Below are 24,130 nucleotides of genomic sequence, written 5' to 3'. Positions count from 1 at the left end.
GTATCTGCCTGGATGTTTAGGTTGTAACCTCATTAGACCTGGCCTTCCTTTCTCAGAGCTCAATAGGACCCTTGGGGCCATCCTTGCTTCCCGTAGTGTGTTCTTACTTCAAGCATCAGGTACTGCAGTGCTAGAAGGAAGCCTTGATCCTCCCTTTTTGTCCTTGAGCACTGGGAGGATAGGGTTGAGTGGGGCAAAGTGGAGGGGAAGGCAGAGCACTCTTCAAGAGCAAACTCCAGCCCTCTCCGAGCAGCGGGCTCCCTCCCCTTCCCAGGTGTGCCTGCCAAGCCTTTGAGCCCTGATTTCTTCCCAGCTAAGTAAGAAGACAGAGCATTTCTTTAAAATTATCATAGCTATGCCTTTCTCTGCACATAACTGAAGATTTTCTGTTTTAACTGTTTGTGGAGACTTTAGGATTAGCAGTTCCTTGCTTATTTTCCTACTAATCCAATGGTACTAATATTCTGGCTTGAGTGTATAACCTATGTTTGCAATGTCTTTTTCCCTGTGGTGGTTGCCAAGCCCAGTACAACTCACAATTTTTTTTCTTAAGGATTCAGGACAAGCTATACCGCTTGTAGTCGAGAGCTGCATCCGGTACATCAATTTATACGGTAAGCTCAATCTTGGGGCAGTGTTTTCAGCTCTTTCCAGAACAGGTGCTGGGCTGTTCTCATAGGAAATGAGATTTTAATTCATCTTGGAAGATGTCCTGTCACTGCCCTGCTTCCTAGAGAGAAAACGCTTCTTGGCACAGCTGCCATGCTGAGTGCTCTCTTGAGCCTTGTATGTCTGGGGACGAAGGTGGTGGTGAGAAGACCCAGGAACTAGGAAGACTGAGGATCAGGGAGGGCATGGACAGGAGAAGCGTCTCAGTTCCTTCGTGACTCCACCCAACCTCAGAGGTCTGTGTTTTGAGCAGTTAACTGGCTCTAGTCAGCTCCAGAAAGGAAATGTAGTGTCTGGGATGTGCTAACCATGGTGTCCCCAACACTTCCCTGTGCTTCCCTCTATTCATTCATTCACTCCTCCAAAAATTTATTTTCAGAGTGCATAGCAGGCACTGTTCTGACAATGGGAATAGAGGCATGAATAAGACAGGTAAGGCGCCGGCCCTCGGTAGCTTACATTACCGATTAGAAGGGCAAGGAAATAAGCAGATAAAGAAATAATATAATTTTAGGTAGCAGTAATGCCAAGAAACTAATTAAAAGGGGATAGAGAATGGCCAGAGGGTGGCAGGGCTGTTTTGGCTAAGGTGGTAAGGAGAGACGTCTCTGAGGGGGTGATCTTTGAGTAGAAGAAGCCAGCCGTGCATGGTAAGCATAAAGGTCTAATATGGGAAGGAAGCAAGTATGAGTGAATGGGAATATGCCAGGACGGTGGGATAAAAGACACAGGTGATAGAGATTCAATATTGGTTAAGGAATGACATAAACACACTTTTATTGAGCACATACTATGTACAAACCAAACTTGGGCTAAAGCCTGCCTTTTAGAGGTAAACACTTTCCTAAATTATAATGTGGAGAGTTGTTTTATATAGAAAAACTGAACATGAGGGAGATCACAGTCACCCCATGAATTCCCATTCAAGATGAGAGAGGCCCTTTAATTCCTTCGATTCTATAGGTTACTGTTCAGCCCTATAGGCTCTGATCCTGTGTTGTTACTGTTATGTCAGCTATCGGGGTCTCCTCCTTGTTATGGCCTTATAGAAGCATATTTTAAAAAGATTATTTTTCTATAATAATTTGATGTCCCCCAAGCTCCTTGATCCCAGGCCAGCATGCACTCTAGACTCGAGCTTTCCTGGAAAGAAGATGTCTGTATAGGTAGGGGGTGAAAATGGTCGAGTGAACAATATTGATCATTCTTGTTCAAAATCTCTGTGGCTGTTACACTGAAATGGCATTTGTAAACTCAGGCCAAGCTCCTTGGTGCCAGTGTCCCTGGCGAACTTGGTAGGCAAAGTGCACCTTGGCTACCACTGGTCCCGTGTGGATATCAACCTTAATTTATGGCCCCCAACAAGAGATCACAGACACATGAAACAGGGTGGTGCAGAGTATTTTGGCCAGCTGAAGTTCATTGCAAAGGCTACTTTTGGGCTTCTGCCAGGAGATCTTTATTGGGAACGACTCTCGTAAAGAGTGGTGGGAGAAAGAGACAAGCAATGGGGAGAATCATCAATGTCCCCAGAGGTCTGATGAGCTCAAGGCATCATGGCATTTTCTGTTTGTTTCTTTTAGGACTCCAGCAGCAAGGGATCTTCCGAGTACCAGGATCTCAGGTCGAAGTCAATGACATAAAAAATTCCTTTGAGAGAGGTAGGTGCAGAGTCACCGTCTCAAGCTTGTGTCCCTAGGAAGCCAGGATGGGTGTTGATGTGTGTCTTAGAGCCAGCAATGTGCTGGGGCTGGCTCGGAGCGACATCTTTCCAGCTGCATTCAGTGCCTTCCACCTTGGTAGCTTGAAATCAGCGAAGGCAGGAGTATTTACACCGCAGAAATTGGCAAATGCCAAGATCTTTTCTTTGTCTTTTTCCATCTCAGGAGTTAGCTGTGAAACATTTACCAGCACACATGGGCAGCTCTGTCCAGTGACTGTGCAGTAGTTGCTGGGGAAGAGGGCCTAGGAAAGCACTTGCAGTTATGATGTGAATCAAAAAGGCTGCTGCTTTTTTAGAAAAGTTGGAAGAATACAGGTAACACTGAGTAGCTCTTAGAATATCCTAATTATCTTTTTTTTTTTATGTAGTATTTGGCAAACAAATATTGTCTGAGGACCCTAATCCAAACCCATTTCCCTGTAATAGATCACATCCCAATTTACTGAGCATGTTCTTACCCCTCCTTCTACGCAATCTTCCTAATAGTCTTGGAAGGTATTTGGTTTGTCCCTGTTGGCTGTGCTCTGAACAGGCCTTCCCCCCGGTTCCAGCTCTGGAATTCTCCCTCCTTATTACCCGGCTTCCTCTGGAGGGGCTGCCTCCTGAGCAAACTTACCCCTTCCCTGTTCCCCCCCAGTTCCATCTGCCGTCTAGCTCTAGAGTGGAGGAAGCACTCTGTGAGCCCCAGGAAGTCAGTACCACAGCCCCTAGCACAGACCTCTGTGGCCCGTGGCACTCTGGCTTTGAACCGGGTTTAGAGAGCAGGATTTGACTGGATGTGGTGATCAGTGGCCTCCTAATGTCCTGCGGAGCTTCTGTTTTGGAGTCTGCTCCAGGATTTTGGGCACTTAGAACCAGAGAGCCCCAGAATTCCCCGGCTGCAAGCTCCTACTCATACATTTGTTGCCTCCTAACAAGCATGCATTCATTGGGCCCTCCACTGCACTAGGTAAGGGACCAGGGCCTAGAAATACAACAGGAACAAAAGACAGTCGTGACTAGTAGGGAGCCAGTTTAGCAGACAACGGAGTAAGTCCTGGGTGGTATGGGAACCCCTAACCCAGCTTGGGTTGGGGGGGAGGAATAGTAAAGCCCGAGAAGTCTTCCTAGAGGAGGAAATGCTCAAGCTGAGGCTTAAAGAGTAAGAGCCAGAAAAAGGAGGGAAAGGTAATTCCAGACTAAGGAAACAGCATGTGCAAAGGCCAGGAAGCAAGAGGTATCTCCCATCTTCCTCCCTGATGGAAGTGTCACTCGTCATTCTCTGAGCTTCTCTTGACAACACTGGGCAGCCCAATCCAAAGTTTTGTTTCTTCACTTCCCCCAACTCCTTAGCACCCCTGCTCCCCTGTGTTCATTGTAAATGAACAGAACCAGGGTCTGGAATCTTTGCTGGTTCCATCTTCTTGGGCTAATCACATTATACAGAATTCCTTAAATCTCATGGGTAAACTCACTGCACAGTGCATCCAGCCTGGCAACAGCCCCTGCCTCGAATTTCCCTGCTTCCCTAGGCTCTGTAAGTAACTTTCTTGTACCAGGCAGCCTGGCCCTATCCCTGCCCCAAGAGCACTGCTTTCTTTCCTTCTCGAATATGATTTTCTAAGGTCAGTGCCTTCTGTCCGTGGCTTGGGTGCCTGTTCTGAACAGGCCTTGGATCACCTTGGGCAGAGCCCTGCTGGGCAGGGATCACCTGACCCAAATCTCAGCTGCAAAAATGTTTTCTTTTTCTTTGCCTCAAGTATGCAAATTGGCTCTTCTCCCTCTCTCCGTCATTCCAGAATGAATCTCATTCTTGCGGCAGCCTTGTCTTTTTGCTCCTCCTGAGCCTATGGTGAACTGTGGCTTATTCTTAAAAAAAAAAAAAAAAAGTTCCCGGTGTATCTCTTTTAGAAAAATCCATTCCTGGCTTCTCTGGGCTGGCTAGTGCCCAGATTTCCCACTTACTTTTTCTGTTTCTTGAAGTTCACCGACCAACTGCCTTGGGTTTGGCTCCTTACTCAGCTGACCCCCAGGGTCACCTCCCACCTCTCGTGAAACTAGTAGCTTCTCTCCCCGCCTACCCCCCAACTGCTGCAGACAGCCAGGTGACCAAGGCTGGGGAGGCTCAGTATTTCTCTTCTCACTCACTCCTCCATCCCACACACTAACTTACGACTGAATTTTCTCTCTAAACCAGCACGTTGTGCATTTTTCCTTTCTTCCTTTTATTTGTTAAAATGTAAGTCCCTCAAACCTTGCAGGGTGTCTATCGTTTGCCATTTGTTCAAGGAGATTTGGGTCTTTCTCTTCCTTGGCCCCCTTCCTGCTCTCTTGGGTGAAGTTCTTGCCCACATTCCTTGTATAAGGCTGTTGAAAGGAGCACAGATCTGTTTTCTTTAAGGTTCTGAGAAATTGCAACATGTAGGAAATTCATTCTTGGCTTATTATTCCTAAACCCACTTTCTTTTTCTTCTGACATGAGTCAGCCAGGGTTTTAGTTGAAGTGGTGATGTTAATGATACGATTTTTTTTTTTTTCTGTCAGTAAGCCTTAAGCTTATCACGCAAGTTTTGAGCTCTTTCTGCAGTCTGGCAAAATGAAGGAGAAACACCACAAGAGGGCAGGAAATCAGTAGCCCCGCTGTGGAGAGAGCCCTGCTTTTCTGTTGTCTCTCAGGCCAGTTTTCCTGGGAAAACTCTGTTTTTCCCCACAGACCCAGCCACTGTCCCCTTTGTATGCAACGATGAGAGAGCTGCCAGGGGGGCCTCCTTACGTGGAGGGGCGGCCGGAAGGGGAGTCCGTGGCCCTCTCACCCGGTGAGGCTCAGGATAGGGTTTAGATCTGAGGCTGAAGTCATGGCATGTAGGGTCTGACACATTCTAGTGCTGGCCCTTTAGAGATCTAGATCCTGTCCCAGGGAGAGGAATGTGACCGGGAGACGCTGGGAGGGGTTGTCCTGTTGAGGAGCCACAGAATAGGCTTGGGAGGACCTGTGGCCACAGAGAGCTAACTGCCCTTGTGTGAGAGGCCACCTGCGAGCTTCCTGCCATGCACCCAGTCTGGCGGCAGATTTCCTGAGAGCCTGTAAGCATACACTGTGTTCACACTCTGCCCTGGGGACAGCCCTGCCATCAAGTCCTCGGCAGTGCCCAGGTGACCTGGCTAAGAGGGCGCTGTGGGCAGGGCTGCTGGGGAACAGTTCCACCGCCCCCAGGACGGTAGCCAGCCAAGTGTGAACACAGCTTTTTCTCAGACTAGCCTAGAGTTTTAGCTGTAATTCTCCTCAAGGAAGCCATCATTCCCACAAACCATACTGCTCATCCTGAGCTCTGGAATTCCGCTCGTTTCTGGAGCCACAATTGACTGGCCTTGCAGAGAGCCGAAGGCCTGGGCTAGGAGGAGAGAATATTTGGAATATTTGGATGGTTCCTTTTATGGACTGAGTGCCTTCTGGGAGGAAGAGCAAGAGCAAATGGGGTGTGTGTGTGTACACATAGGTAGTATATGTATGTATATATAAAGCCCATATGTGATCGTGCTTGATGAGGGGAGCTGACATGCACTATGAAGAAGAAGAATCCATGTGCTTTTGAATCATGAGACCCCAAAGGTCATATGTGGTAATAATAGGGAAATAGCTAAGTATAGTCCAGAGTTTTTGAACTTTTCTGGTCCCTTAAAGGGGCCTCAAGAGGTGCTACAGGACCCGAGAGGGGGCTTAGGAGGGAGGTATAGACCTCTCCTCCCAATTCAACTAAGACAGCTTTGTTGTATGTGTTGAGCATTCAGAGAAACTTTTTTCTTGAAAAAAAAAAAAAAGAAAAGGTTGGGATTCTACTCTAAAGGAAAAGGAAGGAGGGAAGGAGGGAGGGAGGGAGATAGGCATGTAAGCGGACAGACAGACACTGGTCAAAGGAAGACTATCTCCCAGGCATTACGAGACCTGGGAGCTGCTGGTGTGTGTTTTGACTGTGTGAATGTGGGCAAGTTGTTTTGCTTGTTGGGTGCGAGAGAATGGTGGTGTTGGAACCCTGCCTTCCTCGGCACCATGCAATGTTCTTGTGAGGATTAAGAGAGATCATGTGTGCGAATGTGCTTCTCACTTGAGAAGTGCTATATCAGTATAGGAAGTGATTTTTTTGTGTTTTCTCTCTTCCTTCCCCACAAGGACTCCTCCTGTTCCCCTGTGGGGATATCTGAGAGGTTGACCTCTGGAACATCAGCATCTGGGCCACCACATACAGTCATTCAGGCTGGGCACTGTGCGGGGGTGCTCAGTCAAAGAGGGCAGGGGGGAGCTGAACTCTGGTTCATACTCTGTAAGCCACAAGACCTGGTTCAGGAAGGAAGTAGGGGGGCCCTCTCTCATTTGCACTAAAGCACGTTGGGGCTAGCAGAGGCCCTGGCAGTGACATGCATTCTTTTCCTATGAAGGTGGAGTAAAGAAATCCAAGTATGAATTTCCAGCTCTGCTCTTCACCGCTTGCCAGTCTTAGAACATTCTGTGGGCTATTCTGGGAGCAGGAGAAAAAGCTCATTGTGCAGACATCTGTCAGCACCTTCAGGGAGGGGCTGGATTGCTCTGTGTTTCCTTTCACCTCGTCCGCTGGAAACTTGGGGGGATCTTAGCTGAGCAGCCCCGGATTAAATTGAAAAATGCTGCTCTCCTGAGATACCATTTTCCCCTGTCCAATGGGCAAAAAAAAAAAAAAAAAAAAGGAAGATTGAGAGCATTCCATGGGCAGGGCTGTGGAAAAAAAGCATTCTCCTATGTTGCCAGTAGGAGGATAGAATGGTGCAGGCCCAGTGGGGGAGAATTTGGCTCTGTCTAATGAAATGTACCCTTGACCCACAATCCCACTTTGAGACTTGACCAGAGATGCACCTCCACAAATACAAAAACACACACAGGAGATTATTTGTTGTGGCAATATTTGTAAGAGCTAAAGATTGGAAAGAAGTCACATGTCAATCCGTAGGAGATTGGTTGACTAAATCATGGTCGATCCATGAAATAGAGTACTTTGCATCCACTTAAAAAAAAAGAAGAAGAAAAATGAGAAAGATCTCTATGAACTGATATGGAGGGATTTCTAGTATTTATTGTGAAGCAAAGAAACAAGTGTATGTTGCAATATTGTATACTACTTACATTTTGTGTAAAAAATGAAGGGAAATAAAAAATTCTCATATATGTATTTGCTTATTTTGGGAGAAGAAAACACAACAGGGCAAACCAGAAATTGATGAAAATGGTTAAATGTAAGGTAGGGAAGGGAGAAGGAGAAGAGTAGGGCTTGTCTGCATATAACTTTTTATCTGGTTTTGACTTTTGGAAAATGTAAATGCTTTATATTTTTAAAACTGCAAATTTTTTAAGAAAGAATTTCTAAAAAAAAAATCAGTCCCTAAAATTGAATAGAAATAGAAACAAGCTGTGTATCAAATTGATCATCACACAGAGAGTAACTTTTGAACATGTGCTCTGGTCATACATTTTTAGCAGCTTTAATGAGTTAGATACCATAAAGCTCACCCATTTTTAAATCGTACAATTCAGTGGTTCCTGGTATATTTATAGAGTTGTGCAATCATCACCATAATCCAATTTCAGAAATTTTTCATCATCCCCAAAAGAAACCTTGTACCCATTTGTAGTTACTCCCTAGACTCCCTCTACCCCAGCCCCCCACGCTAGGCAACCACTAATGTACTTTCTGTCTTCTGACCACACATCTTTAGTAGGATACATTCTGAAGACTAACCCCTTCCCCCCCAAATGAAAACAAAAGCCCTGCAAAGAAATCTTAAATTTTATGTAGTAGGTTTATTGTTAGTGGTGATATTGCTATTAAAATTTCAAAACTATGTTATGTATATTGTAGGATAAGGCAGATACAGAAATACATTATTAATGTGACTCAGAACCAAGATTTTTCACTAAGAAAAATGAAATACAAATATAAAATAAATGAAGGTAAAGAAAATGTTGAATCTTAAATATGAATTAGAAATAACTGTGTGAACTCATGAAAAAAAAATATATGTATTCTCCCTCTATCCACTGAAAAGGTTTAAAAGCTTTTTATAGCACTCCTGTACCAATGAGCACACCTGGAACTTAGATCTTGGTCTCTAAATGCCATCCCCTATAAAAAGCAAACAGAGCGTCTTGGAGAAATGTTTGATTCCAGATCTGGGTCAAGGAAAGTATAAGGTGATCCATGAACATCTTCTGTTGCAGAAAGCAAGGATGTGCTCAGTGGAGGTCACCTATAAAGGACATTTGTCCCTGGCAAAATTGGGGAGAATCTGAGCATTCCAGAGAATAGTGATGGTAATGGATTATGACACATTAAATTAAAAATTACAAAAACAATCCCACAAAGATGTTAAATAATAACAGTAATAATAATAATAGGAGAAGTAAGGGGGCATGGGGAAACCTCTTCTTTATGGAAGAATGCTAGCTAATAAATGTAGAAGGAATGACAGAATTAGAAAATCATCATTTTGCAACCCCAGGATAATAATTGATTTAGGCTAAAATCATCATTGGAGGTTAAAAGCATTGGGTGAAACATGTTGAGCACAATGACTTGCACATAGATCACTTATATTTTTCAAAAATATTTTATATTTTATGTTATTACAAAGGGGAAAATAGACCTTTACAATGCAGAGATCTGGAGGTCACCCCCTTAATCCATGGATCAAACTTCGCATCACCAGGAGCAAGACAGGCTGATGTTATGTGCCTCTGGATCCAGTGAGGTGTCCACAACATCACCCATGTACTATTCTTGCCAAAAATGTTTAACTTAAATCTAATCATGAGGAAACGAAGACAAATCCAGAGTGGGAGGCATTCCATAAGGCAGGTGGCCTGGACTCCTCAGAAGAGGCAATATTATAAAAAACTTAACGATTAAAAAATGTTGGGGCCTCTTTTACATTCAAAAGACTAAGGAAACATAACAACCAAATGAATTGTGTTGATTAGATCTTAGCCTTTGAAAAAATTCTATGAAAGACAGGACAATTGGGAATGTTTGGATGTGGGCTGTATATGAGATGGTGTTTTGGAACTATTGTTAATTTTCTTAGGTGTAATGATGTTATGTGGTTATGTAGGAGAATATCCTTATTCTTAGGAGAAACATGTTGAAGTATTTAGCAGTTGTATTTTGTGACATCTACAAAATACTCTCAAATCATTGAGCAATAAATATGAGTAAAGAGAGAAAGCAAATATGGCAAGAGGAGTGTAAGTTAATGACCATGAATGAAGGGTGATTTCAGTATTTTATTTTTACAATATTTCCGTAGATTTGAACATTTTCAAAATCAGTTACAGGGAGAACTCTAAACTTGCTCTGTCAAGGAGGTTGTCCCATCTGCTTCTCCTCTAGCTCAGGCCATCCCTCCTGCCATCTGCACATTTCCTGCCTCCTTACCAAGCTGAATTATTATCTCCTGTTTCCTCTCAGGTGAAGACCCCCTTGTGGATGATCAAAATGAACGAGATATCAATTCAGTCGCTGGTGTTTTAAAACTGTATTTCCGAGGACTGGAAAACCCACTCTTTCCTAAGGAAAGGTTTCAAGATTTGATATCTACTATTAGTAAGTATTTCCTAGGTGGAACGGTAGAGTGATCAATTGTGTGACATACCTTTATTAAAGTTGTACTATGGGCTCATCTCTGTGCTAGGCACATGGGAGGGAGAGTACGAAAGGAGCAGTATGGCCCTCGTTCTCATAGAATTTAAAATCTAGTTGTAGAGATAACAAGACAGTTTATAATGGAAAATGGCATGGTACAACCCTGGGTATGGAAGGAGCTCAGAAGAGGCAGAGGGAAACTTGGTTTTGCAGATCACAGCTGAGAGAGAGTGATGTGAGCTGAGCCTTCCAGGAGGAGTGGACACGGAGTATCCTGTGAAGAGTATGGGGACACACAGACTAATGGGACCAGTAGGAGGGTATTCCAGGCGGTGAATGGTGCAAGAGGCTAGAAGGGTAAAATAGAGCAAGAGGGGAAAGACCTTGCAAGGATTTTAGAGCTTTTCCCCCTGGGTAATAGGGAGCCATAGAGGGCTTGGGAGTCAGGTCAGCAACATAACAGACAAGTAAAATGGTGAAAATAAGTTGACTGTGGGCTTCTTCTGATGTCACGAGCCATCAGAATTCTCCTTGGCAGGTATTTCTGTGGATGAAGGCAGAAGCCCAGTCTAGGGGGCTGAAGTAAAAGCACCTTGACTGTAAGATGCCCAGATCCAAGGCAACATTTTGGGAATTTTTAAAAATAAACTATTAATATTACAGTATGAGAATCTTAGTATTTTAGAATAAACTCTGATTTACAGAAAATTGCCCCACGCCCAGTAGTACTAGGGATGCCTCTCACAATGCTCTGAGAGGGATTTGCAGCCGGGAAAGTGCTCCAGCAGGTGGGAGACTTCAAGCCTCTTGCCTGCCTTGTACAAAAGACCCTTCCTCTGTTCTGCTCCCCTCCACACTACTTCCTGCTCATCTTTCCAGATCCACTTCAGGCTCCACATGACCCTCAGAAATTCCAGGCCACAAAGGCCCAACCCTATCTGAGCCTCGTGTCATGTGTTCAGCCCTGTGTCACGTGTTCAGCTAGTGTCACATGTTCAGTCCCATTAGTCTAGTTCCTGAGCAGAGCCCTGAGTGGCCAAGGCTGTTGACCGCTGGTACAAGCCCATAACATTGCATACCTTGGATCACACCTTGAATCACACTGTGGGGGGGAAAAAAAAAGATCCCTTCTCACTTCCCTCCCAAACCCTGTGATTATATCAAGGAGAAAATTTCAGAGGTCAGTCAGTCTCCCTTCTAAACATAGAGATGGGGCCTCAGTCTCAGAAACTTTTGTATAGAACAGTGCCTACCTAGAATTTAGTGATATTGTTTTGCTTTCATTATATCTATTTTTATGTTACCTCCTAATTATAGCAAGTGGTCCTGGTTTCTCATTTACAGAGTGAGGTAAAATTTCCTCTTTAAATAAATGCATTTAAGAAAACGATGTACTGAAGTGGAGGGGACTAGGGCACTGATGACTGAAGCTGAGGACAGGGAGCGACCTGTATAAAGGGCAACGGAATCAGTAAATGTCCAAGAACCTTTAGCTCTGTGGGGAGACTTGGGTGAGATGCCTCAGTGCCAGACTTTGAAGGTAAGCTAGAGTGTGCTGGACAGAGTAGAGAGATCACCAGTGTGTACAAAAGCCCAGGGGCAGGAAGGCCCTCTGTGAGAGGGAGATCGTGGCTAAGGCCACCTGGCACAGAGTTTCTCAGTGGGGGTGCTATTGGCATTTAGGGTAGAGCAGTGCCTTATTGTGTGTCCCATACATTCAGGACACTTGGCACCTTGACCCCTGGATCCCAAATGCCAATGGTACTCTCTAGTCACTGTGACAACCCCCAAGAATGCCCTGTGGATCTGTAAATGCCCAGAGGTGCACTACCACCTCATCTGAGAAGCATGACTCCGTATCATCTTCAGATACTTGGGGAAGGGGCAGCAGCTAGGAGGTGAGGCAGGCGAGGTTGGCGGAAGCCCGCTGTGAAAGGCCTGGGATACGGAGGAGAAACAGGAGAAATGGTGTTTCAGAAGGAACATGCTGACAGAATGTGGAGGCTGGAGAGAGGGGCTCTGTGAGAAAACATGTTTTCTGAGAAAGAAACTGGCATAGACTTGGGCATAAGCCCTGCAGACACACATCAGAACCCTGGCAGCTCAGTCTTCGTGCCAACTTTCCCTCTCCACAAGGCAGGGCCCACAAAGCCTGTCTCCTTACCAAGCCCAACTGGCTGCTCCTGCCCCTGGCCCGACTGACAAAAATACCAGTGTCTCTCTGTCTAGGACGGGCCTGAAAACCGGGCTCAGAGACAAGATCCCAGGCATCTGCCAAGCTCATTGGCCAGTACAGAGCTCTAGAGTTGGTTGTCTGTTCAACACTCACTTCTAGCCTACTATGTGCCGTGCCTGTGGTGCAGCTGGCGTTCAAAGAGGTGAACGGAACATGGCCCGTGCCTGCGTTCGTCAGGGCTCATAGGTATCAGGTGACAGAAACTCGATCTATACGGGCTTCATCCATAAAAGGGAATGAATTGACTCACATACTTGCTGCAAGTGGCCAGACGAGGGTCACAGATCAATCCCCAGAACTGAGAGAACTGGCTCCCCCGGAACCATGTGGCCTGATCTAGGAGCAGATGTTGGCTGCCTGGCTCTCTGAGAATGAAAGACACCCTGAAAAGCCCCTTTGTATTACAGAACTGGAGAACCCAGCTGAGAGGGTGCACCAGATCCAGCAAATCCTCATCACCCTTCCCCGAGTGGTCATCGTGGTCATGAGATACCTCTTTGCTTTCCTCAACCAGTGAGTTGCCCGGCCAAGTGGGGGGGGGGTCCCTCCTTGCCTCAGCTCTGGCCTCCTTTGGGAGGGGGTGTCCTGAGGCTTTTGCAGGTGCAGCTGTTCCTAAAACAGAACATGGAACCCTCCTGGAGTTGAGTAGAGCCCTCAAAAGAAAGAACCCACAGGGGGGAAGATTCACCTTTCCCAGGTGACTTGTGAGTACCTCCTTTCTTGTAGCCTCTCACAGTATAGCGACGAGAACATGATGGATCCCTACAACCTGGCCATCTGCTTCGGGCCCACCCTCATGCACATCCCTGATGGGCAGGACCCTGTGTCCTGCCAGGCACACGTCAATGAAGTCATCAAAACCATCATCATCCATCATGAAGCCATCTTCCCCAGCCCCCGGGAGCTAGAGGGACCTGTGTATGAAAAATGCATGGCTGGAGGGGAAGAATATTGGTAAGATTCCGTTCTTCTTAATATTGTTACTATCATCATCACCATCGTTGTTGCTGTTGAACAGGAACAGTAAGAAACCCTTCAATTTTCTTACTGCTTTATAGTCTGTACTCCCATATGCATTTCCTCATTTGAGCTTTGCTGCAGCCTTATATGAGAGATAGTTGCATCAGCAAGACTCTCTTGGTTTATAAGGGGCAGAAATACAAATCAAACTGGTTAAGCTAAATGGGAAGTAATTGGTTTACTTTACTTAACTAAAAAGTCTAGCATCATGGCTTCAGGTATAGCTGGATCCAGGAGTTCAACTATTATCATCAGGACTTGGTCCTGCAATCCCCAGCCCGTGGCTCTTCTTTCTTCTGTGTTGGCTTCATTCTCAGGCAGTCTCTCCCTTGGTGGCTTCAGGAAGGCATCTGGTAACTCCAGATTTAGAGCACATTCTCTCAGCAGCCCCAGTGGAAAAAGGGCTTCTTCTTCCCAAGTGTCCCAACACAAATCCAAGAATTATATCCCCTTGCTGAGGCTCGGGTCTGGCGAACAAATCACATTGGTTAGGAGATGTCAAGCTGTCATGGGCCAAGTGAGTCACAAACCCATCTCAGGCAGCAGGGGAGTGGATAATAATCCCCACCTCAATCAACCTCTTGAGAAAGGAGTTTTTTCCAAACACAGTGAGTTCACATTCTTTGAGAGTTCCACGCCAGGTCAGCAGTTGGTAGTTGGGCACCTCTGGGTACCTGGTGCTACATGGGGTCTTGGGAGAAAAATGTTAGAACCAATCAAAATCAGGGCTGACTACTTTTCCCAGACTAAGACCTTAAAATGTGGTAAAGATAGGAAATGTTCTGAAATGTGGATTCAGAACACCAGCTGACAGAGACCAGCCAAAGGGTTCCTATTCATTCTTTATTCCCAATCCAGGACAACACACAGCTGTATATTTAGTATTCCCCATACTGCTTTCAGCTAGGTGCCTACAGGGGAGTTTGTCTTTTGATTATCACAGCATTCCTGGACTCTTAAATCGCTTCAAAAAAGGGAGACATTCCAGCCCCCCCCCCCTTTTTTTTAAGATTTTATTTATTTATTTGACAGAGAGAGAATGAGAGAGAAAGCACATGAGAGGGGGGAGGGTCAGAGGGAGAAGCAGACTCCCTGCCAAGCGGGGAGCCCGATGCGGGACTCGATCCAGGGACTCCAGGATCATGACCTGAGCCGAAGGCAGTCACCCAACCAACTGAGCCACCCAGGCGCCCCAGCCCCTTTGTTTCCCATCCTGTCCCCCATAGAAATATCGGGCTCTACTGTCTTGTAATCACAGCTCTGTAACCTTATTTGAGGCACCAGGAGCACAGCTGTCCCTGTTTTGTCACAGAAACATTAAACAGCCAGCAAGCCTACTTTCTGGACAAAGAGAAGCTTTTCATGCAGTGTTTGCAACCATTATCGGTTCTCTTTTCTTGTTGCAATATATATCATTAGTGTTCTGGGAAGGTCCTCAAGATCTGTTGTACTTACCAAAGAACAATATACAATAACCACACTTCTTAGTCCCATTTGTGTCCCATGAGAAAGGAAAACTATTAATTATATTGGAGGTATTTTCAAAGCCAAAAAGGGGGATTTGGCTGAGGGTCTCACTGTAATGGACAACATTCATTCATTCATTCATTCAACGAATGGACAGATTGTTGCTGAGTGTCTGTCCCAGGCCAGGCCCTGGGCAGGAGGGCAGGGATGTGACCTGAACAGGATTAATCCCTGATGCAGGGAGCTCTGGGGGAGGAGGAAACAGGCAGTTCCAGAAGAGGGGCTCCCTGAGCCAATGTAGCGAGGTCAGGAAGGGCTTCTTGGAGGAAATAATGACTTAACGGAGGCCTGTAGGATAGACTAGAGTCATCCAGGTGAAGAATGGGCAAAGAATGTTCTGGACTTAGTCCTGCAAGTGGTTGGAAAGTGGTTCTGTGTGGCCACAGTGTTGCAGATGCCAAGGGAATGGTGAGGGAGGAGTCTGCACAGGCCAGCAGGAGCCAGGTTATGAAAGGTCTTAAGCCATTGTGCAGTATCTGGACCTTATCCAGGAGGCAGTGGAGAATTTTTCATAATGAAATTCGTATCTTCTCAAATGCCATTGCAAGTGTCACCTCCTCCATGAAGCCTTCCCTGACCACCCAGTGCAGGTCCCCTCTGCTGTTCTTGTCTCTGCTCATTTGTTCCTCCATAGCACATTTCAACTTGCAGCAATTTTATTTCCTGGCCCATGAGGGCAGAGTATGTGTCCACTTACCCATCAGTGTGTCCCTCCTACCTAGCATAGTGCCTGGCATATATCAGGACTCCATCACTGGCTCAGTTAGAAAACCGACTATGTGAATAAACCCTGGCCTCAAGAAGCTTATCATTTAGAGAGGGGCTAGTGGCTGGTGAAATTATCGAGTGTATTAATAACAAATCTGACAGGCCTGGATTCACTTTACCTCCTCCCATGCCCATCATGGCTGCCAGCCTGCTGGTGCCACGTGGACTGGCCCAGGCTTTTGCACACAGCATCCTGAGGCAGCCCTGAGAACCCTGCTCCTTGCGAGCCTCACTCCACCTTGCTGGGCATGTCACGTCCTCTGTAAGACATGGAACCAGGTTAGATGAATGACTCACCTCACTTCCAAAGTTCCTTCCTGTTTTGGCCCGTGGTCCTTCCAAGGATAAATGCCAGGGTTTTACACTGATCTCTGGGTCATATGGAACTCCTAGGAATTGGCAGCCTGGCAAATTCCAGGGCTGGGGGAAGCTGGGGGAGGTTATTCAGGATAGCTTCCCAGGGTTGGGAGATTAGGAGGGCCCATGGGTGGTCAGATGGATAAGATAGGATGGTGCAGGCCTGGGCCTGACCTGAGTCAAGCGCAGAGGTGGGCGGGGCTGGCACTTAAGGGAAGCTGAGGACAGCATGAGGGTACAGAACCCAATGCGTCGCCTTCTCATGTTTCCTTGCAGTGATAGTCCACACAGCGAGCCAGGGACTATCGATGAAGTTGACCACGACAATGGCACGGAGCCTCACACCAGTGATGAAGGTGAGTTAGGGGGAACCTGGGGCCAGTGAGCTTACCTGGAGCCTCTCATGCTGACTCATGCCTGCGTAACCTCTGGGCTGGCCCACACAACCTCCTCCAGCTTGGCAAGTCGGCACATTGCCCTCCAGAATAGATGGGGGACCCAGAAAGATCTCGGAGACATGTGCACTCCCATTCGCCACACTCCTACCCGCCTGTCTCCTCCCTTTCTGTGTCCTGCCTGGCTCAAGTGCAAATCCTGAGTAACAAGAGTATGCTAAGTAGGAAGCACTCTTTGTCCCCTGTTCTGCCCCCACAAGGGATCTGTTCTGCCCCCAGCCTGTGCTAGGACTTGGGGTGCTTTGATGAAAGACACATGGGCTGTTGAGGAGCTCCCAGTCACGTTACCTGACACAGTAGGAGCAGCTCCCCGTGACCCACAGAAATAATGCCCAACTACAGCTGTGTCCCCAGTGCGTGGATGCCCCAAAGATGAAGCCAGGCAGTGATGACCCAGGGAAGTGCTGGTGGGAGAGAGGGAAGGTGGGCCTGGGCTTTGAGGGACTCATTGGAGCCTTCCACCCCTTCTAGACAAGGAGATTAGAGTTGGGTTCATCTCTAGGGAACCTGGACCATGTAGACAAGCAATCTGGATAATATGGGCCCAACACCAATGAATCCATTCGACAGAATGGGCATGGTACCCAGGCCCAGGGTCCTTTTAAGGACTCATGAAAATGTTTTAGTTTCTTTTAAAATGATGAGGAAAAAGGAATATGATCCAGCCTGTATTATATTCATCTTTATATCAATTCAGTTGTAGAATATAATTTTTATTTTTTATTTTTTTTAATTTATTTATTTGACAGAGAGAGACACAGCGAGAGAGGGAACACAAGCAGGGGGAGTGGGAGAGGGAGAAGCAGGCTTCCTGCCGAGCAGGGAGCCCAATGTGGGGCTTGATCCCAGGACCCTGGGATCCTGACCTGAGCCGAAGGCAGACGCTTAATGACTGAGCCACCCAGGCGCCCCTAGAATATAATTTTTAACTTTTTTTAATGGAGGAAGGGACCCATGAAAGTCATAACACAATCCTGTATAGACCAAGCATAGCCCTCCTTTCTCCCTGTGATAATTTTACTTTGAAAAAATCATTATGTAGAGGTTTTCTTATGGGCTTCTGTGTTTCCCTCTGGGACAGTCCTAGGCCCTGTTGGCCACCATTTTTGTCAGGAGAGCTGGTATGTAGTACTAAGGTGTGGTTTCTGGGAGCTGGTGAAAGAGCTGGTTTCAAGACTGATCGGTGGGTTTGCACTTGCTTATGGCAGATATTCCAACTCAAAGTGACCTAAGCATTAAAGACCTCAGACCTGAAAAATCCCAGGTTGGGCATAGCTTCAGGCGTGGCTGGATCCAGCTTAGTTGATCTTGTCAGGAATTTGTCTCCATCTTCTGTTCTGCTTCCCTCTGTGTTGGCTTCATACTCAGGTAGGCTATCCCTGTGTGGTGTGGTCTTTGGCAGTTCTGGGCTTTCACTGTTCTTTTGTCCAAAGTCCCCGTGGAAAAGAGCTTCCTTTTCATCATGGTTCCAAGAAAGCTCCTGGGATAGAGTCTCAGGACTGCCTGGATTCACACATCCCACCAAGAACCAATCACTGTGGCCCAAGAGGGAACCCATGGGTCAGGCCTGAGTCACAGGTATGGAAGAGCAAATCTAGGTGTGATGTTCATTCAGTTCTGCCAGAATCCTCAGAGGCTCAAGTCATCCCGAGCTGAGGAAAATGTCCTGCAGAGCCTTTGTTTGGGGATGTGAAGGCTGCCACCTTCGGCTTGTTTGTAGCGATTTGGTTTTCTCTTTCCTTCTTTTCTGTCTCTTGCCCTATTACTTCCAGCTCTTCTCCTTCTCCCTTCTTGTCCTGTCTGTTGCTTGCTTTATTTCCCTGTGTGTGTGTGTGTGTGTGTGTGTGTGTGTGTGTGTGTAGCTCCTTCTTGCTCTAGATCTTGCTCTCAGTCTCTCCTCTCCCATTGGGGGAAAACAGCTTGATTTTTCAGCATTCAGATCTGTTAAGACTGCTGCTGGTGAGGCAGATGTGTGTCTGCAGGAGGGTGGGTCAGGTGCCCTCTGAGGACCCTCGCAGCCCACCTGCCTGGGGGCTGAGGTCACTGCGGGTCATCCTGCACATGCTGAGTTTCCCCACAGTTCCTTAGCCTGGGGGCTGGAAGGCTGCTGTGGGGCCCAGGACTGAGGAGGAGGAGGGACAGAGAGAACAGCTCTTGGTGGGTGCATGAGGAAACAGCCACAGGGCACACCCAGCAGGCTTCACCCCATCAAGGAAAACCCCTCATAAAATGCTGCCTCCCTCCTCTTGGAGTAGAGGCCTACAGTATCCCCAGAATAGGGTAAGTCAGAGCTTCTTGTCTGGTTCCCCAGAAGGCCCCTTCTCGATTGTTCCTTGTCAGGTTGCTGGTTTCTGAGCATAACAAAGGCAGAAAGATCATCCTGGAAGGGCAACAAGCCGGCTTCAGGAGAGCCAGTTCCATGCTCCCTAAAGGTCCTCACTGTTTCCTGTGTGTTGGTGGTGGCTGCGGAGTCAGGAGCATTCATCGGAGGAAAATTAATTGCCTTTCCTAAATGTTTACCTACACGCCTGCCCCAATCAAAACAGTCACGGAAATACTGAGTTGCAGGAACAGTTGAGGGACACTAGACTCTGAGAAAGGAGACCTGGATTTGAAAGACAGGTAGAGACCTTCATGGCCCTGTGATCTTTGGGAAGCCATGTAACTTCAGACCTCAGTTTCCTTATCTGTAAAATGAGAATGACAGCACCAAGAGAATTGTGGCCTAGGTTAAAATGAGGTGACCTATCTGAAGGAGCTTAGTGCAGTGTCTGGGACAACTAGGTGGGTAGGAAACATTACACTGTGTCTGGTAGAAACCCCCTAATTCTGATCAAGAAACTGAACCCGGGGATTTTTACGGATCTAACTGCTCATTGGCAGCCTAAACCTCCTGATACCTTTGTCTACTTTCCTCTAAGACGTTTCATTTGGGGGATCATCAGTGTCTTTGTTTTTCTTGAAAATAGCCTTATGAACGGAGCCCAGTAAACTTCGAAGGTCAAATTGGCCAGAAAACCACGACACCATGTCTTTGTAATAGATGGTTCACCCAGTGAGTGACCATCCAAACTGGAGGAAAAACTTAGTTATCTGGCCTTTCCTTTCTCAACATATTCTGTACCTAGCTGATGCCTGCTGCCCTGCCTGGAGTCTCTTAGCACATCATGGGTATATATCTGGAAAATTCACTTGTGCTTGCTCTTTGGTCTCCAAGATTTTTAAAGAAACCATGGTTAGGCTAAGAACCCTTGATTGTCAGAACAATGCCAAGTGAAAACATCGAGGCAGCCTGTCAATAGCAGCTTTATTAATTGGAAGCTAAATGAGGACCTAGGCTGCCAGGTCAGGAAACTACTAAAATCAGTAACAGACACATGATCATGTAGTTACAATACGTCAGTTTCCAATTATAATTGCATCACCATTCTCTCACTGATATTTTCCCGAAATTCTCCCAGTGGCCTCCCACTCCTTGCCCATCATCTACATCTGAAAAGCCATTAAGCCATTAACTCTTTGGCTACATGAGGGGTCCATAAATGGGCTTTAGGAAGTCCATTGTGAGCAACATTTTGTTTCTGTTGGAATGCGTACCTCTGAGAAGAGTCCATAGTTTTCATCAGATTGTTCCAGGCATCTACCAGCAATCAGGGTAACATTTCTATTGGCCTGCAGTTCATGATATTTCCTTTAAGAAAAAAATGTCAAGCACACAGAAAAGTGGATGGAAATTGTGCAGTCATGCCCATAAACCCACCACCTAATTTCTACATGTGTTAACATTTTGTTATATTTATTTTATTGTGTATCTATCCATCCATCCATCATCTTATGTTAATACATTTTTAAGAAGATTTTATTTATTTATTTGACATGTACACAGAGAGAGAGAGAGAGAGAGTGCACAAGCAGGGGCTGTTCCTGTCCCTGTCCCCTGCATTGGGCTCCTTGCTCAGCGGGAAGTCTGCTTCTCCCTCTCCCTCTGTGCTCTCTCTCTCTCTCTCTCTTGCTCTTTCTCAAGTAAATAAGTAAAATATTTAATAAATAAATAAATAAAAGTAAAAAAACAAATAGCCAAATTTTAAAATGGGCAAAGGATCTGAAGAGATATTTCTCCAAGGAAGATATACAAATGACAAGCACATGAAAATATGCTCAGCATCATTAGTCATGAGAGAAATTCAAATCAAAACCTCAGTGAGATACCACTTCACACCCACTAGGATGGCTAGAATCAAAAAGTCAGATAATAACAAGTGTTGAGAAAGATCACATACTGCTGGTGGTAATATAAAATGGAACAGTCACTTCGTTTTTGTTTTTGTTTTTGTTTCTTAAAGATTTTATTTATTTATTTGACAGAGAGAGACACAGCGAGAGAGGGAACACAAGCAGGGGGAGTGGGAGAGGGAGAAGCAGGCTTCCTGCCGAGCAGGGAGCCCGATGCGGGGCTCGATCTCAGGACCCTGGGATCATGACCTGAGCCGAAGGCAGACGTTTAACCGACTGAGCCCCCCAGGCACCCCTGTTTTTTTATTATTGAGTTGTAAGCATTCTTTATATATTCTAGATAAAAGTTTCTTATCAGATATATGATTTGCACACATGTTCTGTGTGCTTTTCACTTTCTTGATGGTGTACTTTGAAGCACAAAAGTTTTCTAATTTTGATGATGTCCAATTCATCTATTTTTTTCTTTTTGTTGCCCATGTTTTTGGTGTTATATCTGAGAATCCTTCAGCAAATCCAAAATCATGAAGATATACCCTACATTTTCTTCCCAGAGTTTTAAGTTTTAGGTCTTATGTCTGGCAGTCCATTTTAAGTTAATTTTTTATATGGTGTGAGGTAAGGGTCCAACTCCCTTCCTTCTTTGTGTGTGGCTACCCAGCCATCCCACCATCATTAGTTGGAAAGATTATTCTTTCCCTCATTGAATGATCTTGGCTCCCTTGTAAAAAATCAGTTGACCATAGATGTAGGGGGTTATTTCTGGACTTTCAGGTCTATTCCACTGAACTATATGTCTGACCTTGTGCCAGCACCACACTGTCTTGATTACTGTTGCTTTGTAGTAAGTTTGAAATCAGGAAGTGTGAGTCCTCTAATTTTGTTCTTCTTTTTCAAGATTTTTTTTTTTTTTTTTTGGCTATTATGGGTTCTTTGCAATTCCATATGAATTTTAGAGTCAGCTTGTCAATTTCTACAGAGAAGTCAGCTAGCATTCTAATAGGGATTGTGCTGAATGTGTAGATCAATTTGGGAGTACTGCCATCTTAACAGTGTTAAGTCTTCTGATCCATGTGTGATACATCATTTCAACTCAGCCTCAGTTTCCTCATCTGTAAAATGAAGATAGTGCTACACGTGTTGTTGTGAGGATTAAATGTGATAATGTAAGTAGAACACTTAACATATAGTAAAGCTTAATTTGTTCATGCAAATAATATGGAGTGCCAACTCATCCCAGCAACTGTTCTAGAAGGGGGAAAATAGTAGATTATAAAACAAAAATCCCTGTCCTAATGGACCTCACATTTTAGTAGGAAAGATAAAAAATAAACAAGTTTTCAAACTGTAAGTGCACACACACACATGCACACACACACACACACAAGTTCAGGTTGTGCTAAGTGCTTTGAAGAAGAATAAAGCAAGAGAAAATGTTAGAGTGATTTGACAGCACTTTTGTAATCGAGGGTGGCCAAGTCCTTTGGCCTTGCTGAGGCAGAGACATTTGAGTACAGACCTGAATGAAATTAGGAAATGGCACACAAGGGTCAATAAATATTTGTTGAATGTGAATGAATGCAAACATCTGGGAGAACAGTATCCCAGGGAGAGGCAATAATAAGTGCAAAGGTCCTGTGGCAGGAAAAGGTTTGGAATGTTTTAAAAACATCAAGAAGGCTCTATGAATATTTATGTTAGAGTGTTTAGGCATAAAGTGTACTGATGTCTGCAACTTACTTTAAAATTCACTAAAAAATAAGATGGATAGATGGATGGATGGATAGATATGTGATAAAGCTAATACAGTAAAATGTTAACAGTAGAATTTAGGTGACAGGTATATGCATGTTCACTTTCAACTTTACTTCTGTGTTTGAAAAATGTCAGAATACAGTGTTGGAAGAGAAACATTAAGAAGGCTAGTGAGGCCGTGAGGGAGGGACTGAGAGAGAGAGAGAGCAGTAGGGAGCGAAGCCCTGAGCACAGAGGGACCTCAGCAGCTGTGAGAAGACATTTGGGGTTGGCCCTAAGCACAGAGGGAAGCCTTCAGAGGGATTTCAACAAGAGAGTTGCATGATCTGATTATGATTTTAAAAGATCCCTCTGGCTGCCCTGGGGAGAAATGGCTCTACCAAACACACATGGAAGGGGGAGGCCTGGTAGAGGGACAGCGGCGGTCTGGACCAGGGCAGTGGCGGTGGAGGTGGCGAGATGGGTCTGATTCAGGGACACTTCAGAGGACTTGCTGATGGCAAAGATGTGTGATGCTCAAGAGGAAGGCTTTGGCCTGAGCAAGCGGGCATACGGTTCTATTTCCTAAGATGGGGAAGACAAAAGAATTAAGTAAGTTTGGGGAGGGGTGTGGGGGATAGTGATAAGGGGGAGAATCACATATTCTATTTCAGGTATGATAAACCCAAATAAGAGACTTCCTAATAAATGGTGGCTACGATTACTCTTTCTACCACACACACTTATGTAATGGCGTCTGCAATCACACGTGCTGTCTCTCAGCCTGTGGCTCAGCTCTGCTCCTCCTCTTTTCTTCTTTTCTTCCCCTTACATTTCCCATCCCTCCTCATCCCCCCACTCCCAACTCCAGACCACCCCCAGTGACTGTGGGAGGCTCTGGAGATGCGGAAGGCAGGACCTAGACACCCAGGCAGCAACTCCTTGATGGCTGGATGGACAGATACAAGATAATGCATAAAGAATGGAGCAATAGAGAGTCAGCATAGGGAAGGTAGCTGCAGGCTAGAGAGAGCAGGGGTCATTTTCATTACTCTTTTGTTCTATTAGAATTCAATGCATTTATTATTTTTATATATGTAAATATATACATAAATATATGTATTTTTCTAGTGTCGAACATCTTTGTGCTTGCTTTAAAGTATAAATACATTAATACTCACAGTCAGTTTTCTACCAAGTGTGGGCATCTCTTAGGGTACAGCCTTAACACAGATTAAATAAATCATAGGCATTGCTCATCCCTGCTCCCCAAAAAGTCTCTTTCTAAACCTCACTAGCTATATGGCCTTGGGAAAACCACATAAATTAAAATAAATAAAACCACATGCATTATCTTTTAATCCTCCAAAATCAACTGAGGTGTACAGAGGTTATGTGACCTGCCTAGATTTCTTGTCTGGACCTACCCCATAGGGTAAAGCCACTAGAAATAATAATCGTAATCATGAGCACTACTATCAGCTGAAGACCTCATGTATATCTGTACTATGCTAAGGACTTTCATACATTATGGCTTTTAAAAATCTATTAAAGTCTAGGGCGCCTGGGTGGCTCAATTGGTTAAACAACTGCTTTCGGCTCAGGTCATGATCCTGGAGTCCCAGGATCAAGTCCTGCCTCGGGCTCCCTGCTCAGTGGGGAGTCTGCTTTTCCCTCTGACCTCTCCCCTCTCGTGCTCTCTCTCTCTCTCTCTCATTCTCTCTCTCTCTAATAAATAAATCTTTTAAAAAATCTATTAAAGTCT

The 24,130-nt window shown here is 45.5% G+C and overlaps 1 protein-coding gene across 7 annotated transcripts in view; it reads left to right on the top strand.

Moving 5' to 3' along the window:
* SRGAP3 (SLIT-ROBO Rho GTPase activating protein 3) overlaps positions 1–24,130 on the top strand; it is a 243,659-nt gene that overhangs the window by 205,349 nt on the left and 14,180 nt on the right. For 6 of the 7 annotated variants that reach the window (XM_032411847.1, XM_032411846.1, XM_032411845.1 and 3 more), the window contains 6 exons: positions 554–614; positions 2,253–2,330; positions 9,862–9,996; positions 12,679–12,784; positions 12,998–13,225; positions 16,220–16,299. In XM_032411847.1, coding sequence (XP_032267738.1) covers positions 554–614; positions 2,253–2,330; positions 9,862–9,996; positions 12,679–12,784; positions 12,998–13,225; positions 16,220–16,299 — 688 coding nt within the window. Of the gene's footprint in view, positions 1–553; positions 615–2,252; positions 2,331–9,861; positions 9,997–12,678; positions 12,785–12,997; positions 13,226–16,219; positions 16,300–24,130 lie in introns of those variants that run through there. The other variant, XM_032411851.1, reaches the window with a different exon arrangement.

The sequence above is a fragment of the Phoca vitulina genome, unplaced genomic scaffold (genome assembly GCF_004348235.1).
Source record: "Phoca vitulina isolate PV1807 unplaced genomic scaffold, GSC_HSeal_1.0 scaffold13, whole genome shotgun sequence".
Classification (NCBI taxonomy): Eukaryota; Metazoa; Chordata; class Mammalia; order Carnivora; family Phocidae; genus Phoca; species Phoca vitulina.
Note: the sequence above shows the minus strand (reverse complement) of the source record. Positions and strands in the feature narration are given on the sequence as shown.